Genomic DNA, 20,747 nt, shown 5'->3' on the forward strand with positions numbered 1-20,747 from the left:
TTTAACTTGATTATGTAGAGATACGGTACACGAAAAAGTACTTCAATAGATCGATCGAAAGACTTTAAAGGAATAATTTATTGATCTTAATTAATGTATGAAATTTAATGTTTAAGATCATTACAGCAATGTGAAATTGAATCTACTAGTTTACTTGCCGATGATAGAAATGATGCTGACGGAAGGGGGCGGTGCTGAAGAGGATCATGCATGCGCAAGAGACCCCAGCATTCATTACATGACAGACGGACATTTGACAGGTAGGATATATTTAATTCAACATCTGCTCACGACAGGGAATTGTGCAGCTGGTTGTTTATTATATTAGCGTTGTTATCATTTTTAACGTTTTCACAAACGCGCGATGACGCGAGTTGCATCTGCACATCCACAACTGAAACATCAGCAAAACGCCGCTTGACATAATGCATGGGGTCATGCACATCATATATTAAAACAATCGTAGATGGGGGCGAAAATGCCGTTTGTTGGTGTTTAATATATATTTAGATATTTTGTTTATGTTATAAACCGCTATAGTCTACATGGCGATAAAGGCAAACAATTTTGTGCATTGGTATCTGCTGATACATATATTTCGAAGCGTGGTGAAATGTTAAACAATTTTTTGTGTTCAGGGGATCAAATATGTGTTTATTTTGCGTTATTAAATCTATATGTAATATATAAAACAATTGAATACTGAGAATTGCATTTATTTAGGCAAAATATAGTATAGTATGGTGTCTGTGGGTCTCTGTTGGTAATGTGTTGGGTCCTACTGGTGGGATTTCATCTGCTCCAATGGGAACCAACAGAACACCATTAAAATATTGTAATGGTTCCAATGTTAAACAGCTGATGGTTTATAATGGTATCATTAGGAAAGGACTTTTATTTTTTATTTTTAATCTGAATCTGTAATCTAACATGTCATGCACCTTGTTTTTAACTATTTTCTCTATTTCATTTTGCAATAGTTGCTGTAGGAAAAACATGGACAGCTATGAGGATTTCTGCGCACGCATTTTGTCTAACCTGCAGTCAGAAATGCTGCATCAAAAGAGCTGCAGTCCCGTACCTGTTCAAAGGGGTGCGCAGTCGTTCATTAGCTTTCATGACAGGCCAGTTTTGTCTCCATTGGTGAGTATAGGCATATATAAAGAAGTGTTATTATAATTTATGCAAAACAAGAGTTCAAACATGTTTTGTTTAATTGACATTCATTGTTATTTTAATGTTGAATGTTGTGAATTTTCAGCTTAACGAGAAGCAAATGAGAGAGGTGGCTGAATACAAGAAAAGAGCTATACAACTGGAAGCGAAGAGACAGATTTATTATAAGAATAATCTTGTCAATCAGATTCAGAACATTCTGTGGACTAGTAAAGTAAGAAAAAAATATTTTGATTTACATTAAACATTATTGTCAATCTTAGTTTACGGAATAAATGTTTAATGACGTCACAGAATTGTATTAATGTATTCGACTTACATTGTAGGCACCAAAAGTATTGGATGTTCCAGATAGTTTAGAGCAGCATGATGCGACGAAAACAGAACAAAACAATGGTTATGCAGTGCATGGTACTGCAAAACTAACACCAGGTGAGGGCACAGAGCCATTCATTTTGACCAGTGAGCCACCAGTATCCCCCTCAGCTGTGAGCTCAGAGGCCATTAAAGCGAAGATTGGAGAAGAAAAGCAAGCAGAAAACAAGGTAGAAGCTGAAGAAGTGAGTCTGCAGCACTTATTAAAAAAGTCACGTGAATTTATTGAAAAAGAACAAGGTCGCCAGGGGTCAAAGTTCATCAGCATCAACACAGTTGATCCAAAGGTGATGCCACCTGAAAGCCCGTTGGATAAAGAAAACATCAGTTCTTTGGATGTGAGCGGGTCCTGTTTGACCGGCTATTTACCGTCCGGTTACTCACCCAGCCAATCCTCTCCCGGTCCTCTCATAAGCCCAGAGCCCAATGTAACTGTCAGGCCCCATCGTGGACGCCCCCGCCCCATCTCTGCATGCAGTATCTTCTTCTATCCCGACAACCCAAACCAACCAAGCACCACGGCCACCGGGACACCACAGGATGCCCTGATCCCAAATCGAGAAAGGAGGCTGCTCGGAGCGGAATCGTCGAGTTCGAATCGATGTGATGGCACCAGTTGGTTCAGCCCATTGAGTGAGACCTTGAACACGAAGGAAAGTTTAGAAACATCTCCGGTGGACCCTAAAGTCATAAGCCCTCTGTTCAGGAGGAGGTGTCACACGCTGGATAGCCAGCAGAGTCCTCTCATAGACAGGACCCAGCAGAGAATGCCTCGCTTTATGGCCGGGGTCACTGCGAGAACTCCCCTTCGTGTGTCTCCTACATCACCAATGAGCCAAAGCTACACGCGAGAGAGTCCCTTGTGTGTCTTTATGGAGTCTGATCTCACCCCGGGCTCTCCGTCTCACGGCCACCTATCATTTGAGATAGAAGGTAAAAGTGTTATTGGTCAGGGTGGTCTGAGCCCTGTAGCGGGCGAGGACGGGTGTGAATTGAGGGCAGTCGGTGAGCGTTACACAGTTCTCACCCCCGTATGCTCTTTGAGTCCTGGAGACGGGTCATCTTGGCACTCCGCGTCCAGTATTGGTATGTAAACAACGAGGTGTAAAATATACTACAGCAAAAACAACAAACGATCAAATTTACAACAAAATAGTTTGGATTGCAAACAGTTGCCAAAATAAACACATATGACTGTTTTGTTTCTGCTTTCAAGGTTCTCCGTCTAACAGTTTGGAAATCCCATCGCCCTCCAAACATGCTTCCATTTATATACAAGGCCTGAACTACAGCGGAAGGAAAACCAGAAACAGGCTGAGCCAGGTAGTGCTAATGTATTTTTCAATGATCTCTATAGGATTCCAATTTTGCTTAGCAGCTTTACGGTAAATACATGTTAGCACATATAGGGGCGGTTTCTCGCACAGGCTTTAAGGCGAGACTAACTTAAATGTTAGAGGTGTCTTGGTCAAAAACAACTTGCATTATCTTAAAATATATATGTTGCATTGTATGTTTTTTTTGTTGCAAAATTAAAAAAACGACTATACATCCTAATTCAACTAAATCCTAGTCCTGGTTTAAAATAATCCTTGTCACGTAGGGAAAACAGTATAGAGATAATATAAAAACAGGAAAATTATAAATAACATGGTAGTATTGTGCTGTGAAAAAAATTGTTGGATTACACAAATAAACCAATTTTTCACAAACTTTTTACTGTTTCTTAATTAAATTTAAACATGCTGAATACAATTTTTTCATCGATGCTACACACATTTAGACATTTCGGTTTTGCTACTTGCATGCAAAAATTTAAATTTACAGGCATAACACTGAGCTCAGAACAATAGTAACTAAACTGAAGTCGTCCAGAACTTCAGAAGTGTTCATTGATCGTTTTTGTCTTGGCTATACTGTCCTCACAAACCACGTTCCAGACGTCCTCACTTCATCCCACTTTCCCCGTGCTACAGACATTTCTAGAATTTATTGACATTGACAATTGTATTTTTTAAAAACATGTGAACATTTGTACAGTTTTTGTTTATTTGCAATATAAAGATATATCGTAAGATCAAAATTGACTACATATACACAAAAACATTGATGCTATGAAAATAAATATTACCACAATAATGAGCATCACAGAATTGTTCTATAAAAAGGTAGGGCAAAACAACAATTTGTTACACTGTGTTACAATTACTTAAAATAATAACAATAAAATGCCCGATACTGTACCGATAGAAGGGATGTTTGATAAACATGTTAAATGTTGATTGTTTTTGCTCAGGTTCTAACAGCAGACCAGCAGAGGGCACTGTGTCACCTCTGTGCTATCGTTAAAGGATTTCTCACCAGACGTCTGTTAAAAACGGAAAAAGTCAAACATCTGTGTCAAACTGTGCAAGTAAGAATATGCGGTGTTTCTTCAGATTTGCATGACTGTTCTGTTAAAAAGTTTTGTGCGTTTGATCCCTTTCCCTGCTTTTCTCCTCAGGACACACAGGAGTTTATTCATTCATTTGGTGGCGGTCAGATGTCTGAGCAGGATTTCTCTCTGCAAGAGCGAGTCAGAGCTCAGGTGAGAACTCACTGCACAAAGGATTTGATCATAACTACAACAGTCAGTTTGAATAAAGAATAAAGTGTAAGTAGAACCCTCAGCTGTTTACCATTAAAACCATTACAACATCTTTATGTAGTGGGCTATGGGTCCAGTAGGATTATTTTGGTTTGCACCTACCAGGTTCCACCAAGAGAACCCAACATATGACCCAAGTAGACACACCCAGACAATAATAGTTTCCATTGAGACAAATACAATTCCCATTATAACCATTGAACAAATTCAAATTTCTGTGCAGGTTTCTTCTGCGTTTTATTCAGCAAGGCAACCAAACTATTTGAACTTTTTTCAATTCCACACCTTACAGAACATTTTTTCTGTTTCCCTGGCAGTTGCGCGCAGCTTTGTTTGACATTCATGACATCTTCTTTACAATGCCACTGGAGGAGCGCCTGTTTTTGCTTCAACTAGACAGAGATCTTCGCACGGAGAGAAAGCTCAGAGAGATGGTATTCGATCATGTTGTCCATCTGTACTTCAATTAGATCTCACTTTGGTCTACTTCTATTTACTGTATATTCTTATGAAAGCATAACAGTTTGACTGTCTCTTTGCCAATCGTTTCTTTCTTTTATTATTCCTTTTTTGTAGATAGCAAAAAGCATGTGTTGTTTTGTTTTAAAGGAATTTGTTTTCTTTCCAACGCTGCAGTTTAATAACAAACTTGGTCCTTTACTGTGTGACCCACAGGAAAAGGCAAGAACCTCCAAAGACAAGATGATCCTGTCTGCTGCTACCCAGAAATCTCTTGATAGGAAAAAACAAAGGCGAGTGCCTACGCTTTGTGATTTATAACCACAAACATATTTGTTTGATAGTTTCTTAAGAAAGTGCAATTTATGAATTTGAATCCGACCCAAATTGTTGTTTTACACAGTGAATGGATCAAAACAAGATTCGGATGCTCAGCAGAACAGACACACATTATCCATCAAATACCTCAGTGTAAAATTTCAGAAGTTTTGCCAGGGTATTTTCTCAGATGTGTGTCCAGAACAAACATTCCATAGTGACACATTCCTGGCGTTTAGCTCATGAAATACAAATATGATACAAAATTGCATTGCTCGCATTTCACAGACATATTATAGTTTGGTACGTGATGGTGAAAGTGACATTGGCATGCGCTTAATACCACAGACATACAAAGCGTTTTAGCAAATAAATGACATTTTATTTGCATAAAGGCATATTTAAAGACTCACTGATCTGCTCTTCTTGTATTATAGGGTGGGTGAATCTCCAGGTCCGACGAGGAAAGCACAGAAGACCAAGAGTCCTCCTGCAAAACGGTGAATAATTATACACAAATCAAGAGACACAAACACTAATAAGTGAATACATTAGACTTGTAGTTTTCTAATATATTCTCCTTTTTCTGTCATATAAGGATTCTGCAGCCCAGTCAGGGTCAGAACGCTCTGGTTTCAGGCCAGCAGCTACTGTGTCGCGGGTCAGTACTTTACCTTTGATCGCCCGCTCTCCCTCTCCTACTACTTCCCATTTTCTTTCACACTTCTGCTGATGGAATTTGAACTTTAATACGATCTGCAGTGGACACATCCAGTATAGTACTGAAAATGCCACGAAACCTGCCAGACGTGTCAGCTGACATTTAAAATTGGCCACATTGGTTTGTAAATGCATTAAGTAGGATCGCATTTAGTTATCTGATGAGTTTGGGATCGAATTACCTGTGAAATATATGGCAAAGAACCATTTAATATAAATAGATCATTGTAGAAAGCTTCCAAATACACTATTTTATATATACAGTTGATTAGAACAACAAACCAGTGTTCTAACAATTGGAATCAGAGTAATTATAGTTTTGATTTTAGTTTTATTTATATTTTTAATTAGCTTTTATTTTTTAACTTTTAAATTTTATGTTAATTTTAGTTAAAGTTTTAACAATTTGGGTATTTGCTTTTGTCATTTTATAATTTATTAGTTTTTTTATGTTGCTATATAAGATTAATATTTTTTGTTTATTACTATAATTTAAGTCATTTTAACTTATTTCGATTTATTTTTGAGGCAACATTTCAATTTTTCCATTTACGTTTTCCCAATAGTTTTAAGGTCAACATTTTATTGAATTTTAATGAACGGAAGCGTTTTCAACGTTTTAATTTTAGTCGACTAAAATAACCTTAATCTTTATAAAACATCATAAATTTAATAAAACGAGAATTTAAAACAATAAGATACATATGATATATTCCTGTTTCCTTTAATGCGTTGCAGGAGTTACAAAGAGAGCCCAGAGGAGAGAGCTCAGCATTCTGAGAGGCTTAAGAAACAGCATTCACTGGGTTAACCTGACATTTAACTGTACATAAAGTCACTAACTTCACCAGTACGTTATACAAGACCCATAATAAGGCAAAAAAATATTGTGCAGCTGCCAAATGTTTGCGTAAACTCGAATTCAAAGACAGAGAAATATTGAATTGAATGAAGACAGAAAGTCCTTATCTTAAATCTGAGCCAATGTGACATACATACATCATATACATCTATTATTCTACCATATGAGCCGTTGGTCCTCCTGTTATTGTTTTACTTCATATTTTGTCTTCTTCATCAAAGTAAGGCACTTTAGAATAATACAAATTAAACATTAAAAGAATTCAGTGGTCCAGAAGAAAGGGAAATATCATCTCAAACAACGACACTGACAAGTTTCAACGTGTAAAACACTGCTGAACAGTTTTATTGAACAATATGAGAAGTACAAAACAAGAATTAAATAAAGACAAGTTAAAAAAAATTTGTGTTCCCTTTGACTATAGGGGAGGATTTCATTTGAATTATTAATATTATATGTTCATAGAAGGATTGTGGTATCTCTGGATGTGAATTCCACACTTCATCTCTTTTTCATTCCCTCATCTGTGGTGTGTTGTGAGTTTGTTCACAGACGTGTGTCTTATAATGAGTAAATGTGCTGCAGCAGTTTATCACAGAACTCAGGGTTGCGTTGTTTCTCTCGCACAGCCTCCGTTTGTTGTTGTAGGAGATCACGATCAACCTCACTAGCAACCTTAAGGACATCTGTAAAAGAAAAAAAAGAGTGAAATTAAATAAAATACACTAAAAATGAAATAGAAAATACTGCAAAATTAACTAAATTGAAAGACGGATTCAAAATTATTTTCTGGTTTTCTATATTGACTATTTATAGGTGTGTGTTTGGGTAAAACAAATCACTTTTGTTTCATTCTGTAAATTACGAACAATATTTCTATTTGCATTTATTTGCAGAAAATTGGAGAATCAGATCAATATGACAGAAAAGATGCTCTGTATTTTTTTCTGACCTCAAAAACTGCAAAGAAAACAAGGTTCATATTCACAATATTTTTTAGGTGATAACCTGGGTTTTCATCACAGTTTTCATGTGTCTTGTCATGCTGTCAGTCTTTCATATTGCTGTTGGATGACATTGTCACTGCTGAGGTTTGATTTTGTTAATATTCAACACAAACTGGGCCGGAATGACCACAATACATCTATAAATACTGACTAAATGAATATTTTGAATATCCTCTTCCACGGCTGTATGTGCAACGAGCTGCACATGCGGTTCAGACATGCTGAGCTCATGGTGCTCGTCTGTGAGATGCAGGTTCAAGTCTATCTAATAGCACCAAAACACCAAAAATAAATATCAGGATTTATTATTAATCTGCCAGGTAATACCGATCATTATAAATGTAACTGTATATATGTGTTTATAGCTATACCGCAACATTTGTGAATGTGAACTTCAACACGGTTCAATACAATGATACTATTGTTGTCCTCGAATGTAAGAGCATCCTTTTCTTTGCCTTTATAAAACATAAGACTCACCATTACGACCAAAGCAAACTACAAAGCTGTGCTGTGTCCTCTCAGCGATCGAGTCTTTGTTGTGGGGATTCGGTTTGATCCTGATTTGTTTGGTGGGGGGGATTTACTTTTATCCTGCACTTTATTCGTCTGTGAGCGCACTAGAACACAAAGTTTTCTTTGTGTGAAGTCACAAGTGAATTTCCTCAGTAACTTAAGCGCAGAGAGAGTGCGCTGTTATTACAAGCTTAACCCACGGAATGAGGGATTATGGGATATAGGAAGCGTGGCGCGATAATGGACATTAATCACATCTGACGTGTCTTTGAAATACGAGATGCGTTTAAGAGCAGAATGACAAATAAAGACAAGATAAAGTAAAAAACAGACACAAACAATCAATTGTGTTTTCTGAAGAGAGTATGCAGTGTGCAAACTAAACGAAATAGATGCTTTTATCCAAAGCGACTTACAGGTATACATTTTATCGATGTGTTCACTAGGATTAAAACCCATGACCTTTGCGTTGCGAAAGCAATGCTGTACTAACTTCAACAGGACTTCTATCGGCAAGTGACAATTGAACGTAGGTGCCCTGAATAAATAGCACAATAAGATCAGAAACATGTACTACGAAGTAAATAAGGTTCATTTTGATTTCAAATGACTATAAAAGTGTGTCAAATAAAAGTCAAAATATTACATGTGCTACGCTCTGTGTGTGTTTGTACAGACACACTGGCATGTGATTATGGGGGCTGTCGACAGCTCGTGACCCTCTGAAGGCCGGTAGCAGAAGAGCGTGTGATGGATAGAGTGTAAAACCGCCGGATAAATGAGCTGCTTTGAAGTGATGAACGAGGAGGCCGAGCCGAGCGGCCACAGCCCAGCGCTACACCATTAACCGAGATCTGAATCACTTCCTGTTGCAGCAGGAAGAGATTTATCTTACACCGCGAGAGTGTCAACGCCAGTCATCAGTGGAGATCCAGGTCAAAGCAGAAAAACATACACTATGAGCGGTCCTTACCGAGCACAGAGTCCTGGACTTTGCTGTCAGGGTCGTCCATGTAGAGGAGAAGCTGCTGGACCAGCAACTCAAGGTGCGAACGACATGATTGAGTGTCATAGTTATTTCCCAGAGATGAGAACCACTCGCCGAGAGACTTTAGAGCTTCAACACGGACATCTTCACTGCTGTCATCAACACGCTTCAGCAGCTCTGAAACACACACACACACAAGTCCTTTAGCCCTACAGAGTACTTTACCTTGATTTCACTTTGGATAAAAGCATCTGCCAAATGCAGGGTTCTCAACATGGGGGCCGTGGCCCACAAGGGGACCCCAACTTCCAGGGGAGCCTTTAGGATAGCTAAAGTAATAAAATGAGCATTAAAATACATATTAAAACAACAAAAGTCAAGATATTTCTTTTTATTTGTCCATTTTTATATTGAATTAACACTTTTCCAGTTAATATCAAGCTCTAATATTGTACTGGGTGGAAATTAGTAGTTTTTGTGAGTGGGAGGGGGGTCTTTGAATATTGTTGAATACAGTGGGGGGGCTTGAAGTCAAAAAGGTTAAGAACCCCTGAGCCCAGTTGCATAAACTTAGCCTCTAAGTTAAGACTGCGTCTAAAAGGGGTCATATGGCACAAATAATTGTTTTTCTGTGTCTTTGGTGTGTAATAAGTTGCCCATGCATGTATTTTGACACATAAATTGCAAAAATTTAAAGTGTGGGAACAAAAGATGCATTCTATCTGCTCTATATAAGTGAATGCTCACCCAGACCTGCCTGAAACGCCTCGTGTAACCACACCCCCACAAATCTAGGTCAGTTTGAGGTACGATTTGACTAATGGCTGGAATACACTTCACTAAAAGACTTTTAAAATATGAACAGGTTTTTTTTAACCTAGACATCATACACTTGCAGACTTTTTAAAAGTTTCAGATAGAAAAACACTGACTGATCAAATCTGGAGACTGGCACAGACTTCCTGCAACTAGTTAAGACTGAAAATCTTAGCCTTAAGACCGCCCAAATGTATACGCAAGTAAGGTGGGCGTACCTGTCAGTACAATGGCTTTAGCACATGATATCATGTATACACATTGCATTACATCTAAAACAAACCATACGATTTGTTTAAGCCGTGTTATATGACCCCTTTAACAACTAGTCCCAGCAATTAGTAAGGACTAATCAGTCTTACTTTTCATTTTTCAATAGCTTACTCTACCTTTTCATTTAACTGAAAAGAAGTGATGACCAGTCTTGATGGAAAAACATTTGATGACTCACTTCTATGACTAGTCATACAGTTTATGCAACCGGCCCCTGGTCTAGTATCCATTTTCAACCAAAAACAAGCTAAAAAGGATACAATGCAAAAAAAATATTTATAAATATTAATATTGATAATATAATTGACATAATATTGATAAAACCAACAATTAATCAGTTCTTTTTGTAATCCATACTGCATGATAATTTTTTTGAGGAAAACAAAAAGAGATTTGATGTGACTGATAGCCTCGGTGCCCTTTTACTTTAATCATTCTTATTAAACGGCTCGTAGGAATGATTGATTCTGATTGGAAGGTCGCGATATTTGCAGGTTTATTATTCCCAGATAACGTTATTTTAATTCTCCCATCTCAGGTTTATGACCATGTTTTTGTCCATTGGAAATGTTTAGTAATAAAAGTTACAGACAGGTGAGTTTGATCAGGATTGGAGCTATACTCCAAATAACTTTTCCTAAATACATGTAGTAATATGACTGTTGTATTGCTTAAAAGTGAACAAGAACTTGTTTTCAATGAAGTATTTGAGGTCCGAAAAATACAGAGCATCTTTTGTGTTATTTTGACCCGTTTTTCAAGAAAGTGGACCTCATGGGCCAGAGCTGCAATGTTTCTGTGTTAAACATTGAACTTGTTTGTGATGAACAATTAATACCAACGATATAAGTTTATTTGACCACTATTTAATGCACTTCAGTCTTTAAACTACTCTCAGGTCCATCTTTTCTCTGTCAATGTGTATGATGATGATTACCCGGATAGATCTTGTTGAGTGAGTCCGTGTTGAGCTGATGCGCTGTGAGTTTCAGCAGTGAGTGAAGTGACCTGCAGGCCAATAAACGGGCCAGTCTGGAATCTTCCTCCAGAGCCGAGATCAGTTGAGTCCTGAGGCTTTCCTCCATTGACAGAACCTACAAATGCATTACATAGCATCATTTTCACTTAAACAAATAAAAGATAAATAAATCACTAATAAACTATTATTTAATCTTTAGTTTTAAAATGTATCTTTACTCGCTCTGCTTGTAAACCCGCCCCATGCAGAAGAGCTAAAACACAGCTCAGAGCAGCCGTCCTGACAGCCGCAGCGCACCGACCTGAACGCCACACCAGATTAGGCAACAACAAGTCTTTTAGGACCACCTCCATATATTCACCAAATCTCCTAAAGAGAGTAAAAAAGCGAGAACACATTTATGAATGATATTACCAATATAGATTAGCTTTCTATAAAATAGGTGTAACATACAGTATTAGAGAAGATCCTTTTAGCATGTCTGGGGTAAAGATAAATAATGTTTTTATTTTAATACCAAAATTATGTAATGTTTTCTTGAAGTTTATAAAATGTCCTCATTTAAACAACTAGGCAATTATACACGTGTGTGGTTTCCATTTCCATTTCATTCTCTTTTACTTTGTAAATCAAAGACCCACATGAAACTAGAATCTGTCTGAGGTTAACAGCATCATACACCACATTAAGAGAGGGGGATTTTACTAGATTTCTGTGGGCTATTATCCTGACATTATAATATGACTTATTTCAAAGGTTCCTCTTTGAAAGAGATAATATTTAGGCATCTCCAAGATGTCAGAATACACATTTATCATTGTGTCATCATAAATCACCTTCAATCCTATCATTTAAATTGTGGCGTGTTATTGCACATTAAAAAAGTGATTTTGGCTGCTTTCTGTGAGTTGAGCTGAGTTTATCTGAGTGAAACAATGTTGTTGTTTCATACGCTCAATGCTTTTGGGTGATGCAAACCGCACAATAACTACATGAAGTTCAAGATTTGTGTTTGTGTAGCAGGTGCGTGTGATGAACGGACCCTTGTGAATCCACCGTGTTGCCGGCATCTAACATTAGTTTGGACAGCATGGTGAAGATGTGAAGTCTCAACTCCGGGTCTCGACTCGGTTCAACACAACTCTTTAACAACGGCAAAAAGGCTGACAGAAACTCTCCCACAACCGGACCTGAAGGAAACACTCAACCACATTAAAAGAGATCTAGCGAATCAACTCCGCTCCACAAAAATGTCATGCTCTCATATTGAAATCACGTGACTAACCAACACGCCGATCACCTCATCAGACATATTTTTTCCACGTACTCACCTGATTGGACGGCGATGATCTCCAGCTGTGTTTTCTGAACGGAGTGACCGGTCCAGGCGTGATGGGAGTCAAACAGCCATAGCAACAGATCGTTCATGTGCCGTCTGTATAACTCGCACATCCCCGGCAGACTTTGAACCTCACACAGACGTCTCATCAGCTCTTCTGCCTTTGAGACAAAAAAACATTCAATCCATCTGAAACTGCGTGATATAATGTGGAAAAGCTGTGTGTATGTGTTTTACCTCATTGTGCTGTTCCTGATGTGATGACAGACTCTGAACGCACACCAGAACCTTCAAAAGCTGTATACTGATGACATCACAATCCACCTGACTAACCCGCAGCACAGTGCCAACACACGTCAACAACTGATCCAGATACAGTACCTGAAAGAAAGCATTCGAATGACTTGTTTCAAAATGATTTCATTGCGTGTGTGTATGTGAGAGAGATCAAACTGTCTGACCTCGGAAAGCTCTGATGAGTTTTTCTTTCCATTACTCCCTGTTATTTTCCCTTTCCTAAAGCTCTTATCCCCTGAAAACCTGCTTCCACGCAGTGATCACATGTCTAGACAAAGTTTTCACGTTCAGAGCATCAACAAGATCATGACACGGTTTCCTCTGTTTCACAGCTCTGTCATTACCCGAGACTGGATTGTTACCCTGCAGATGTGCCTACAGGAAGAGCACGCGCGGGATACTTTTACCATCAATTTACACAAAACCCAGAAACCAGTTTCCAAACGCCGCGGCTTTCTCCTGTTATTTATGTTAAGGGTCACTTATCTGAAAAATGCTTAAAGGGACAGTTCACCCCAAAATGAAAATCCTTTCATCATTTCCTCATGTCATTTCAAACGTGGCTTTCTCTCTTCAACAGAACACAAAAGATATTTGGAAGAATGTTGGTAATCAAACAACATTGGTGCCATGTGGACACAAAATCACAACTCAAAATATCTTCTTTTGTGTTTCACAGAACAAAGTGTCACATAGAGGTTTTGACATGAGGGCGAATATGACAGAATTTGTATTTTCGGATGAACTGTCTCTTTAAGAAGACTCACAAAATGTATGTACACTAAAGAGAAGCAAGTCCAAGAAACGTCCAAGTCCAACAGGTCAAGAAACGCTTTTTCCATTGTGTTATGCTTCTAAAAGATTGACTTTATGAGCAGATTTCCAGATAGAGCTAACGCTCATAAAACATGAACACGTTCTCTAGTTCACGCCTGGGGCTTATGGAATGATTGACAGCTCTGACAACTGTTTGCAACGCACCGTTCTAACCAGCGCTCGCTGCCAATCATTTCTATCCATAAACACGCCGCTGTCTTGACGACGAGCCCTCGGAAGACGTCTGTCTGGTCCGACACCGTCTCCAGCGCCTCTTCTGTCAGGACAGAGGTGAAGAGGCCCACAGCTGTCAGCCTTGACATGAGCAGACAGGTTTGCAATGCATTCTGTTCCCCAAAGCCCACTTATTACAGTCTCTTGAGCCAAAAACAGTCATGATTTAGTTTTTCGTGCTCATTTTTACGAACTTCTCTGATCCTTGAGGGACCTGCATCATTTCTGAATGACTCATTCAGATTTGGATAAAGCTTTATGTAGTGAACATTAGAGTATGTGTACAAAAAGCTGTATTTTAATACGTTTGCTGTGATCTGAACCTTCTATGGGAAGAATGTGAAGAAAATCTAAGAAGACAGAAGCTGTTCCTCTAAACAGATCCAAACGTATGTTTCTCTTCTGTTAGACACCTGATTATCTCTAAGATTTACGAGCTTCTTCGCAGTTTCCTCGTAGCAGCACGAAAACAAAGCGCATTAAAAAAACATGCTTCTCTTTCCATATCCTGAAGGCATGACAAAACGATCCTGTATCGGGGCCAATTCATAAACCCATTACACCAATGCCATCTGCTTTTAAAGTCCCACGACATCTAAGTTCTCTTTAACACATCTTCAAAGGAAGAATGCAGGCGTGTTATTTCCTACCTCTTGTTCCTACACTCTTTTCCAATGGCTTTCTGACAACATCAACATCAAAGCGACTGATATCAGCCGTCCTATTGAAGACACAGGCCGAGCATCTGCCTACCACAGCTTCTGTTCCCTAGATAGTGTGCTACCACTTAAAGGGATAGTTCCCACAAAAATGAAATTCTGTGTTTGTTCACAATTTTTTTTTTTAATATCTTCTTTTGTGTTCTGCAGAAGAAAAGAAAGTCCGGTGTTGATATTAACATACGCTATTATTCACAACTCACTTCTATGAAACATTTTTTTATTCTGAATTTGTCCCATATCAACAATATTTTCTGTATTCCTCAAATTGGGAGATTAGCAGAGCGAAATATACCAGTACACAAAGATTACCTGATCATAACAGCAGTCACTTACATAGAGACATCTTAAAGGTACAGTAGCAGAAAAATTCTTCACTTTGCTTTAAAGGTGCATTGTGTGATATAAAGGAGGATCTATTAACAGAAATGCAATATAATATACACAACTTCAGAGATATATAAAGTCCTTACATAATGAAGCGTTTTGTTTTTATTGAGATATTTCTATATACATACACCGTGGGTTCCCCTACATGGAAATCTCCATGTTGTTTCTACAGTGGCCCTAAATGGACAAACTGCTCTACAGAACACGTTTCGTAAATACGTTATCTCCTTCAGCGAAGAAGCAAAAACATGACCACATCTTTGTCCTGTGTCAGCCACCATAGTGCTTTGAAAGATAGAGGTGAGCCGTTGGAGTTCACAACCTCACTACTAGATGCCGCTAAATATCATACACTGGACCTTTAATATGATGTACTTTACATTTTCAGTGTCACACAGCTGTTCAAGATTAAGTCATTGTTCCTAGTTAATCGTAGTGATATTATAAACAAAATATCCCCTTTTTCTTTCCTAAAACTGACACCACTTTCCTACTTCCCTTTTACTCTAAGGGGGGTCAAAGGCCGTTCAACATCTGCGACAGACGTTGCCATTTCTGTTTGTTAGTCACCAAGTCCTGGTGAATGAGTTTGAAAAAACTCTATGTATAGGAAGAAAAAGTTCTGGTGGGTGGACGAGACGAGAGATTGTAACTGTCAAAAATGAGACCGGGTCACCAGGACCAAACCCCCTCTGAGGGCTCAGCGAATCAAACGGGGTGTTGCGGGATTGAAGCAGACGTCGGGGGTCAGGGTGAAATTAGCCATTTTTCTTTTATTACGCTGCGGAGGAAATTCCTGAAAAGCCCACAGGGATGGCGACTTGGCACAGAGGAGATGGTACAGTCAGAAAATAGTGTTATTTTTGATATCAAAGGGAGCCGAATGTGGGTTGAGGGGAAACAAGGTCCTGACTCTTGGGTCTGGGTGGGATTTTTCCACTCGAAACGAGAGCTGTGACGGAGATGTGTTCTAACAGATCTGAAACATGAGCATGTGTGTGTGATTGAATGTCTGGAAATATGTAATAAAAAACATTCTTCAGGAAAGCTCTGAAATGCTGTGGAAAATAAATGAACCAATGAAGCACCGTTGTTTTTAATGCAACGAGGACGTTAAAAAAAAGTTAAACATTAATATTGCAATACAGATGTAAGAATAGAGATGTTTAAACAGAAAACTATTTCATGACATATTGTAGACCTAAATCTCCAGACCAGTTTAAAAAAAGTCATCATGACATAAGCTCATTCTGCATGGCAAGCACAAAAATCAGATCTTATTAAAAATGTATAACTTGTGGCCTCTAAATCTCTGCAAATCTCCATGTGCGGGACATTACCGTTACCTTGAAAACACTCAGAACCCACCTAGAGTGCAGCAATGTCATAGTGTCTCACCTGTTGGGACCCCTGACAGACTTCAGGGTGTGCAAGCGTGTCTCCGATCTGTGACAGGTGAGGGCGTAATGCCTCCGTTGAGCTCCCTCTTAATACAGCACCCAGAACCATGAGAGGACCCCAGGGAGAGGCCGACGAACAGGAAGCGGAGTCAACAACGTGAGGTAGGAGCAACTTGAGGTAGACTTCTGGACTAACAAACACTCCCAAGAGCTTTGCCGACTCTAAACACTGCCGTGAGAGAGAGAGAAAGAGCTTAGCCTTTCAGGTGAAGATTTGCACACATCTCTTAGGTCAGGGGTTTGTCATTTGACATTTTTATCTTATGCTCACAAACTCCCTTGAAGAACCTGGGAGTAGATGCCTTGCTCAGGTTACCAGCACAGATCTTTAATGGAATGACAACGCCATGTCATTCAAAACTCGTATATAACTCTTTCTTCTGTGGAACACAAAAGAAGACATTGTCTCATTTGTATCAATATAACGGAAGTCAATAGGGGGCAATGTTGGTTGGTTTCCAACATTCTTCCAAATATCTTATTTCGTGTTCTGCCGAAGAATGAACATCTTACAATATTGGAATGACATGAGGTTGAGTAAACGTTGAATGACATCAAATTGAAACAATAAACCAGACTGTCTGCTGGGTTACCTGCGTCCTAACGTCGGCCTCAGCATCAGCGCATGCGTGGTACAGCACCGTGAGCAGCGACTGCAGGTGTTGCGTGCTGTGATCTTCAGCGTGCAGCAGAAGAACACGCAGCAGCTGGGCGGTCTTCACTCGTGTCTGCACTAACCAGTCACCAATGTCCCGGCCCACTGCAGGAAGCAGCTTAGACAGATTTCTCACCACCAGCTCTCTACACCCCAGCCCGGGACGCTCACCTGCCAAAGACAGATATGAGAAAATATTGCCTTTTACAACAAAATTCCTTTGCAGTTGCCATTACTGCATAATGTTGAAGATATTTATTTAAAAAATATCATCTGTATTGATTAGTGATCAAAATGTTAATTTACCATATAATTATCCATCTTCCAAAAGCTCTCATTTAGGGTTGTGTTCATCATGACCAACTTGCACTTTGTTGACGAATTGCGAATATCGACTCACCTTCGCATGCGTAAAGAGCAGGTAGCTGAAAGTCCATCTTATCCTTCAAATCATCTTCATTCTCCATCTCCCACTGGGCTCCTATCTTCTTCCACAAATCCTCAGCAAGTGACCTGTAAAAATGATGTAAAAACAGGAATTTGCACAGCAAAGCAATAAGCCAACAAACAAATTTGCTCTCAGAGACTTTTTAAATGATTATAAACAGTGCCTCACCTGATTTCAGGGATGTCGTCACTCAGGCTGCTCAGGAGAAGTGGAATGAGTTTGTGAAAGTAGGAGTATCTGTCGGGCAGCTGAAGAAGCCAATCACCTACCACTACAGTAACAGCCTTTCTTACCTGAGAAAAGGAAAACAACACATGAGGCAAAAAAAAAGTGTGCATTGCAAATGTTTAACCAAGTGACTAAAAAAATACAAAATAAATGAAAATAACTTAATAGACAGACCAATTTATTTAAAAGATACCAAGAAAAATCTCTAATCAAATAAACCTTGAATTAGGGATGCAATGTTATAGGCAAAATGATAATTACGATTATTTTGTTCAACATTTTAATCACGATTAATAACAGCGATTGTTCCGCGAGTTTAATAATTTTAGTTTTTCAATTTCCCTTCAGCATGTTTAATCTGCTGCAACGCAATCATGTTAACACTCTGGCCCAAAAATGTACCTTTTGCGACCTTCAGACTGAAACCTTGCTACTTCATTTTTATTTATTAAAAAAAAATGATATAGCATTTCTATTGGTCACTCTTTGTGTTTGTCTGTTGCAAATAAAAGGTATTTAAATGTTACAAATCCAGTGTAAAAATTTGGTGTTTTTTGTGGCGGATTAAAGTCCCCTCGAACCTGAAGTTGTGAATGTTTTTACTTCGGTTTTGTGACACATTTCCGAGTGAAAAGGAATTTCAAAGGAACATTTTTGCCATTGCCTTTTGGTTTTTACTGCGAATTGATTGGATGTAAAAAAACAGATGTTGCATTTTGTAATGGAACTGGTTGAAGACTGACAGTTGAAGGGGAGGAGTTAACGGATTGCTCCGCCCAAGTGGTCTATTTTAGGGAATTTGAGATGGATAGTCATTTCAGGGCGGAAGTGCAATTTCAAGATTATGAGGGTACACGAATTTTAAAAAGAAAATGACCCACATTGATTAGCTATTTACTATAAATGCTGCAGTATTTCATGAAAAAATAAGAACAGTAATTTTTTATTTCACTGGGACTTTAAGAGATGCAAGCTTTCAATCCGACAGTGATGATTTTCAGACCTTATCAGGAGTTCTGTGCGTGCTTTTAAAACATTAATATCACAACCGTTATGTTCAATTAATTGTGGGTAGCGTAAATCATTATCACGATTAAAAATACGATTAATCGTGGAGCCCTACCTTGAATAATAAAAAACTACCTTTTCACTTATATGGTTCGAATTCATTGATTTGTCAGTAAAATGAGCCAAGTAGCTGTAAACCTACCCGTGGCGAATCATCAAACAATCTTTGTGCCAAATGGGACAAAACGTCATCCACATTCTTGCCAGCACTGTACTGAATGACCGCACCAATAGCGTGAGTGGCTGTAACTCTCACTTGAGAGTGCTGGTGAGAAACAGTCTGCAATAAGGGCTTGAAAAGACACTCCGCCTGCAGATGAAAATGTTCTAAACAAAAAACAAACAATGCATTAAACATACACCTTCTTCGATAGTCATATCAATTACTGAATCAATATCTTAAAGCACTCACGATCTTTCTTTAGAGCATCAGTTTGCCCCCATTACCATGACAACCAATAACACATCAGGAATTCAAGACCTCATAAAACACTTACCTTAATCATACTCAACTAAAAAACCAGTTACGCATGCTGTATTGAATAATGATCTTTTATTCACGACTGTTCATTTACATTTTATGAAAAGATAATAATGTACTTTTGTGTTTACAATCAAAATCCGAGCTGTTTATCTTTACTTAGACTTACCAGGAACACACTTGGCGAAATGAATGGCACATTTACAGCTCTCTTTCTTCACCTCTGGAAAAGGATCTGTGATGGTTCTCTGTAGGATCCTCATCACGTCGTCCAGGTAAGGCGCTAGATGTCTCCCACATACCTCCACCACCAGAGACAGCATCTCCATCAGTGCCAGTCTGAGCTCTTCCGCCGGCTCCAGAATCTCTTTCCCTCCGAGTCTCTGCGCCAGAGAGGGCATGAGATAGGGCAGAGTGTCCTCTGGTTTGGGGACGGATCTAATAAAGGCGATTATGATCTGAATAGTCGTGTCTCTACATGTCTCCGCGGGATCTGACAGACTCTTCAGCAGCGTCTTCAACAAACACACGAAGACTTCCTGCAGTACAGCGCTGGACAGGCCCTGGTCGATAGTTTCTCGTTTAATCGCATCTAAAGCTCGCCTTCTTGCGCTTTTGTTGTCCTCGTTTAAACAGTTTAAATGTCGAGCGAGAGATTTTAAAACATCCGCAGCCGCACGTTCATCACTGGCGGACGCCATTTCTGCTTCACACGTGTTTTTGTTGTGGTTGGAGACGAGTTGTCATGACGACCGTCCCCGTTACGACAATGCTACTAGCTTTACGGCTGTGGTACGTTCGAAGAAGTGAAACTTTATTTAAACGACAATTTAGGCCATACAACACATTTGAAAGCAATTAAACAAAGTTAAAATCAATGTAACAAAATAGCACGTTATCTCAGAAAATCGATTAGTTTTTTAACTATTTGTGAAATACAGCAGCAGTTACTGTGTGATAAATTAATGTATTGTTGAATGTAAAAAAAGCTCTTAAATTTTTTAATTACGCTTCCTTTAGTTTAATTTTAAATAATTGTATATGTTACGGACTATCCTCTTAACTAATCCAAATATGACCCACCGCAGACAATACGGCACAATATACGAATAATTCCAGAACAATCTGCGTATTTCCAAAACATGCAATTCCGACGTTTGTAACCATAGCTACAAAATCGTACATGGTACTTTCCCATAAGTGTATTCAGTCACAAAAAGCCGCTGTTCATAGAGGTGCGATCTGTGATCTTACAGCATGCCATCCTGGTCGACGCACAAACCCATGACGGGACGCCTATTGGCTCAACCAGAGGATCATAAAAACTCTTTAAATACCACACGCGGCAAAGTCTAGATATATAACCTGGAACATTTGAGTACATTTTGTGTTTTAATCGTTTTAATGTAGTTGGTATTTGTACGTGTTTCATCTGAGGTGTGTTTGACTTCACACGGCTATGCGCACACAGACCGA

General features: G+C 38.8%; 2 protein-coding genes across 5 annotated transcripts; one reads left to right on the plus strand and one right to left on the minus strand.

Annotated features, from left to right (window-relative positions):
- Nucleotides 1–165: 165 nt before the first annotated feature.
- LOC130426183 (centriolar coiled-coil protein of 110 kDa-like) lies at nucleotides 166–12,291 on the plus strand. Of its 4 annotated transcripts, none has more exons than XM_056752807.1 (12): nucleotides 166–260; nucleotides 981–1,143; nucleotides 1,262–1,390; nucleotides 1,503–2,637; nucleotides 2,768–2,874; nucleotides 3,848–3,964; nucleotides 4,055–4,138; nucleotides 4,516–4,632; nucleotides 4,874–4,950; nucleotides 5,413–5,475; nucleotides 5,574–5,636; nucleotides 12,160–12,291. In XM_056752807.1, exons 1-12 carry the CDS (start codon nucleotides 211–213, stop codon nucleotides 12,167–12,169), a joined length of 2,115 nt encoding a protein of 704 aa, XP_056608785.1. In that variant the 5' UTR covers nucleotides 166–210; the 3' UTR covers nucleotides 12,170–12,291. The 4 variants fall into 4 exon arrangements, with proteins under 4 accessions (XP_056608785.1, XP_056608784.1, XP_056608783.1 ...); XM_056752806.1 differs by having other exon boundaries at nucleotides 12,157–12,290; XM_056752805.1 differs by lacking the exon at nucleotides 12,160–12,291 and adding an exon at nucleotides 8,757–9,043.
- dnaaf5 (dynein axonemal assembly factor 5) lies at nucleotides 7,086–20,732 on the minus strand. The gene is made up of 13 exons (XM_056752800.1): nucleotides 19,441–20,732; nucleotides 18,933–19,117; nucleotides 17,663–17,787; nucleotides 17,447–17,559; nucleotides 16,985–17,217; nucleotides 16,330–16,560; nucleotides 12,713–12,856; nucleotides 12,468–12,636; nucleotides 12,179–12,326; nucleotides 11,355–11,505; nucleotides 11,095–11,251; nucleotides 9,054–9,245; nucleotides 7,086–7,243 (listed from the first exon to the last, which is right to left on the minus strand). The coding sequence occupies exons 1-13, from the start codon at nucleotides 19,970–19,972 to the stop codon at nucleotides 7,119–7,121; spliced, it is 2,505 nt and encodes an 834-aa protein (XP_056608778.1). The 5' UTR covers nucleotides 19,973–20,732; the 3' UTR covers nucleotides 7,086–7,118.
- Between the last annotated feature and the right edge of the window lie 15 nt (nucleotides 20,733–20,747).

The sequence above is a fragment of the Triplophysa dalaica genome, chromosome 7 (assembly GCF_015846415.1).
Source record: "Triplophysa dalaica isolate WHDGS20190420 chromosome 7, ASM1584641v1, whole genome shotgun sequence".
In the NCBI taxonomy this organism is placed as follows: domain Eukaryota; kingdom Metazoa; phylum Chordata; class Actinopteri; order Cypriniformes; family Nemacheilidae; genus Triplophysa; species Triplophysa dalaica.

Bases quoted from the DNA above. Each gene is read 5' to 3' on its own strand.
- dnaaf5 (XM_056752800.1), bottom strand. From the start codon at position 19,972: ATGGCGTCCGCCAGTGATGAACGTGCGGCTGCGGATGTTTTAAAATCT. The intron at 19,118-19,440 runs GTAAGTCTAAGT...TTTTTTGTTTAG, and splicing joins TTTCGCCAAGTGTGTTCCTG to AACATTTTCATCTGCAGGCG. The intron at 16,561-16,984 runs GTAACCCAGCAG...CTCTCACGGCAG, and splicing joins AGGCCGACGTTAGGACGCAG to TGTTTAGAGTCGGCAAAGCT.
- LOC130426183 (XM_056752803.1), top strand. From the start codon at position 211: ATGCGCAAGAGACCCCAGCATTCATTACATGACAGACGGACATTTGAC. The intron at 261-980 runs GTAGGATATATT...ATTTTGCAATAG, and splicing joins GACAGACGGACATTTGACAG to TTGCTGTAGGAAAAACATGG. The intron at 2,875-3,847 runs GTAGTGCTAATG...GTTTTTGCTCAG, and splicing joins CCAGAAACAGGCTGAGCCAG to GTTCTAACAGCAGACCAGCA.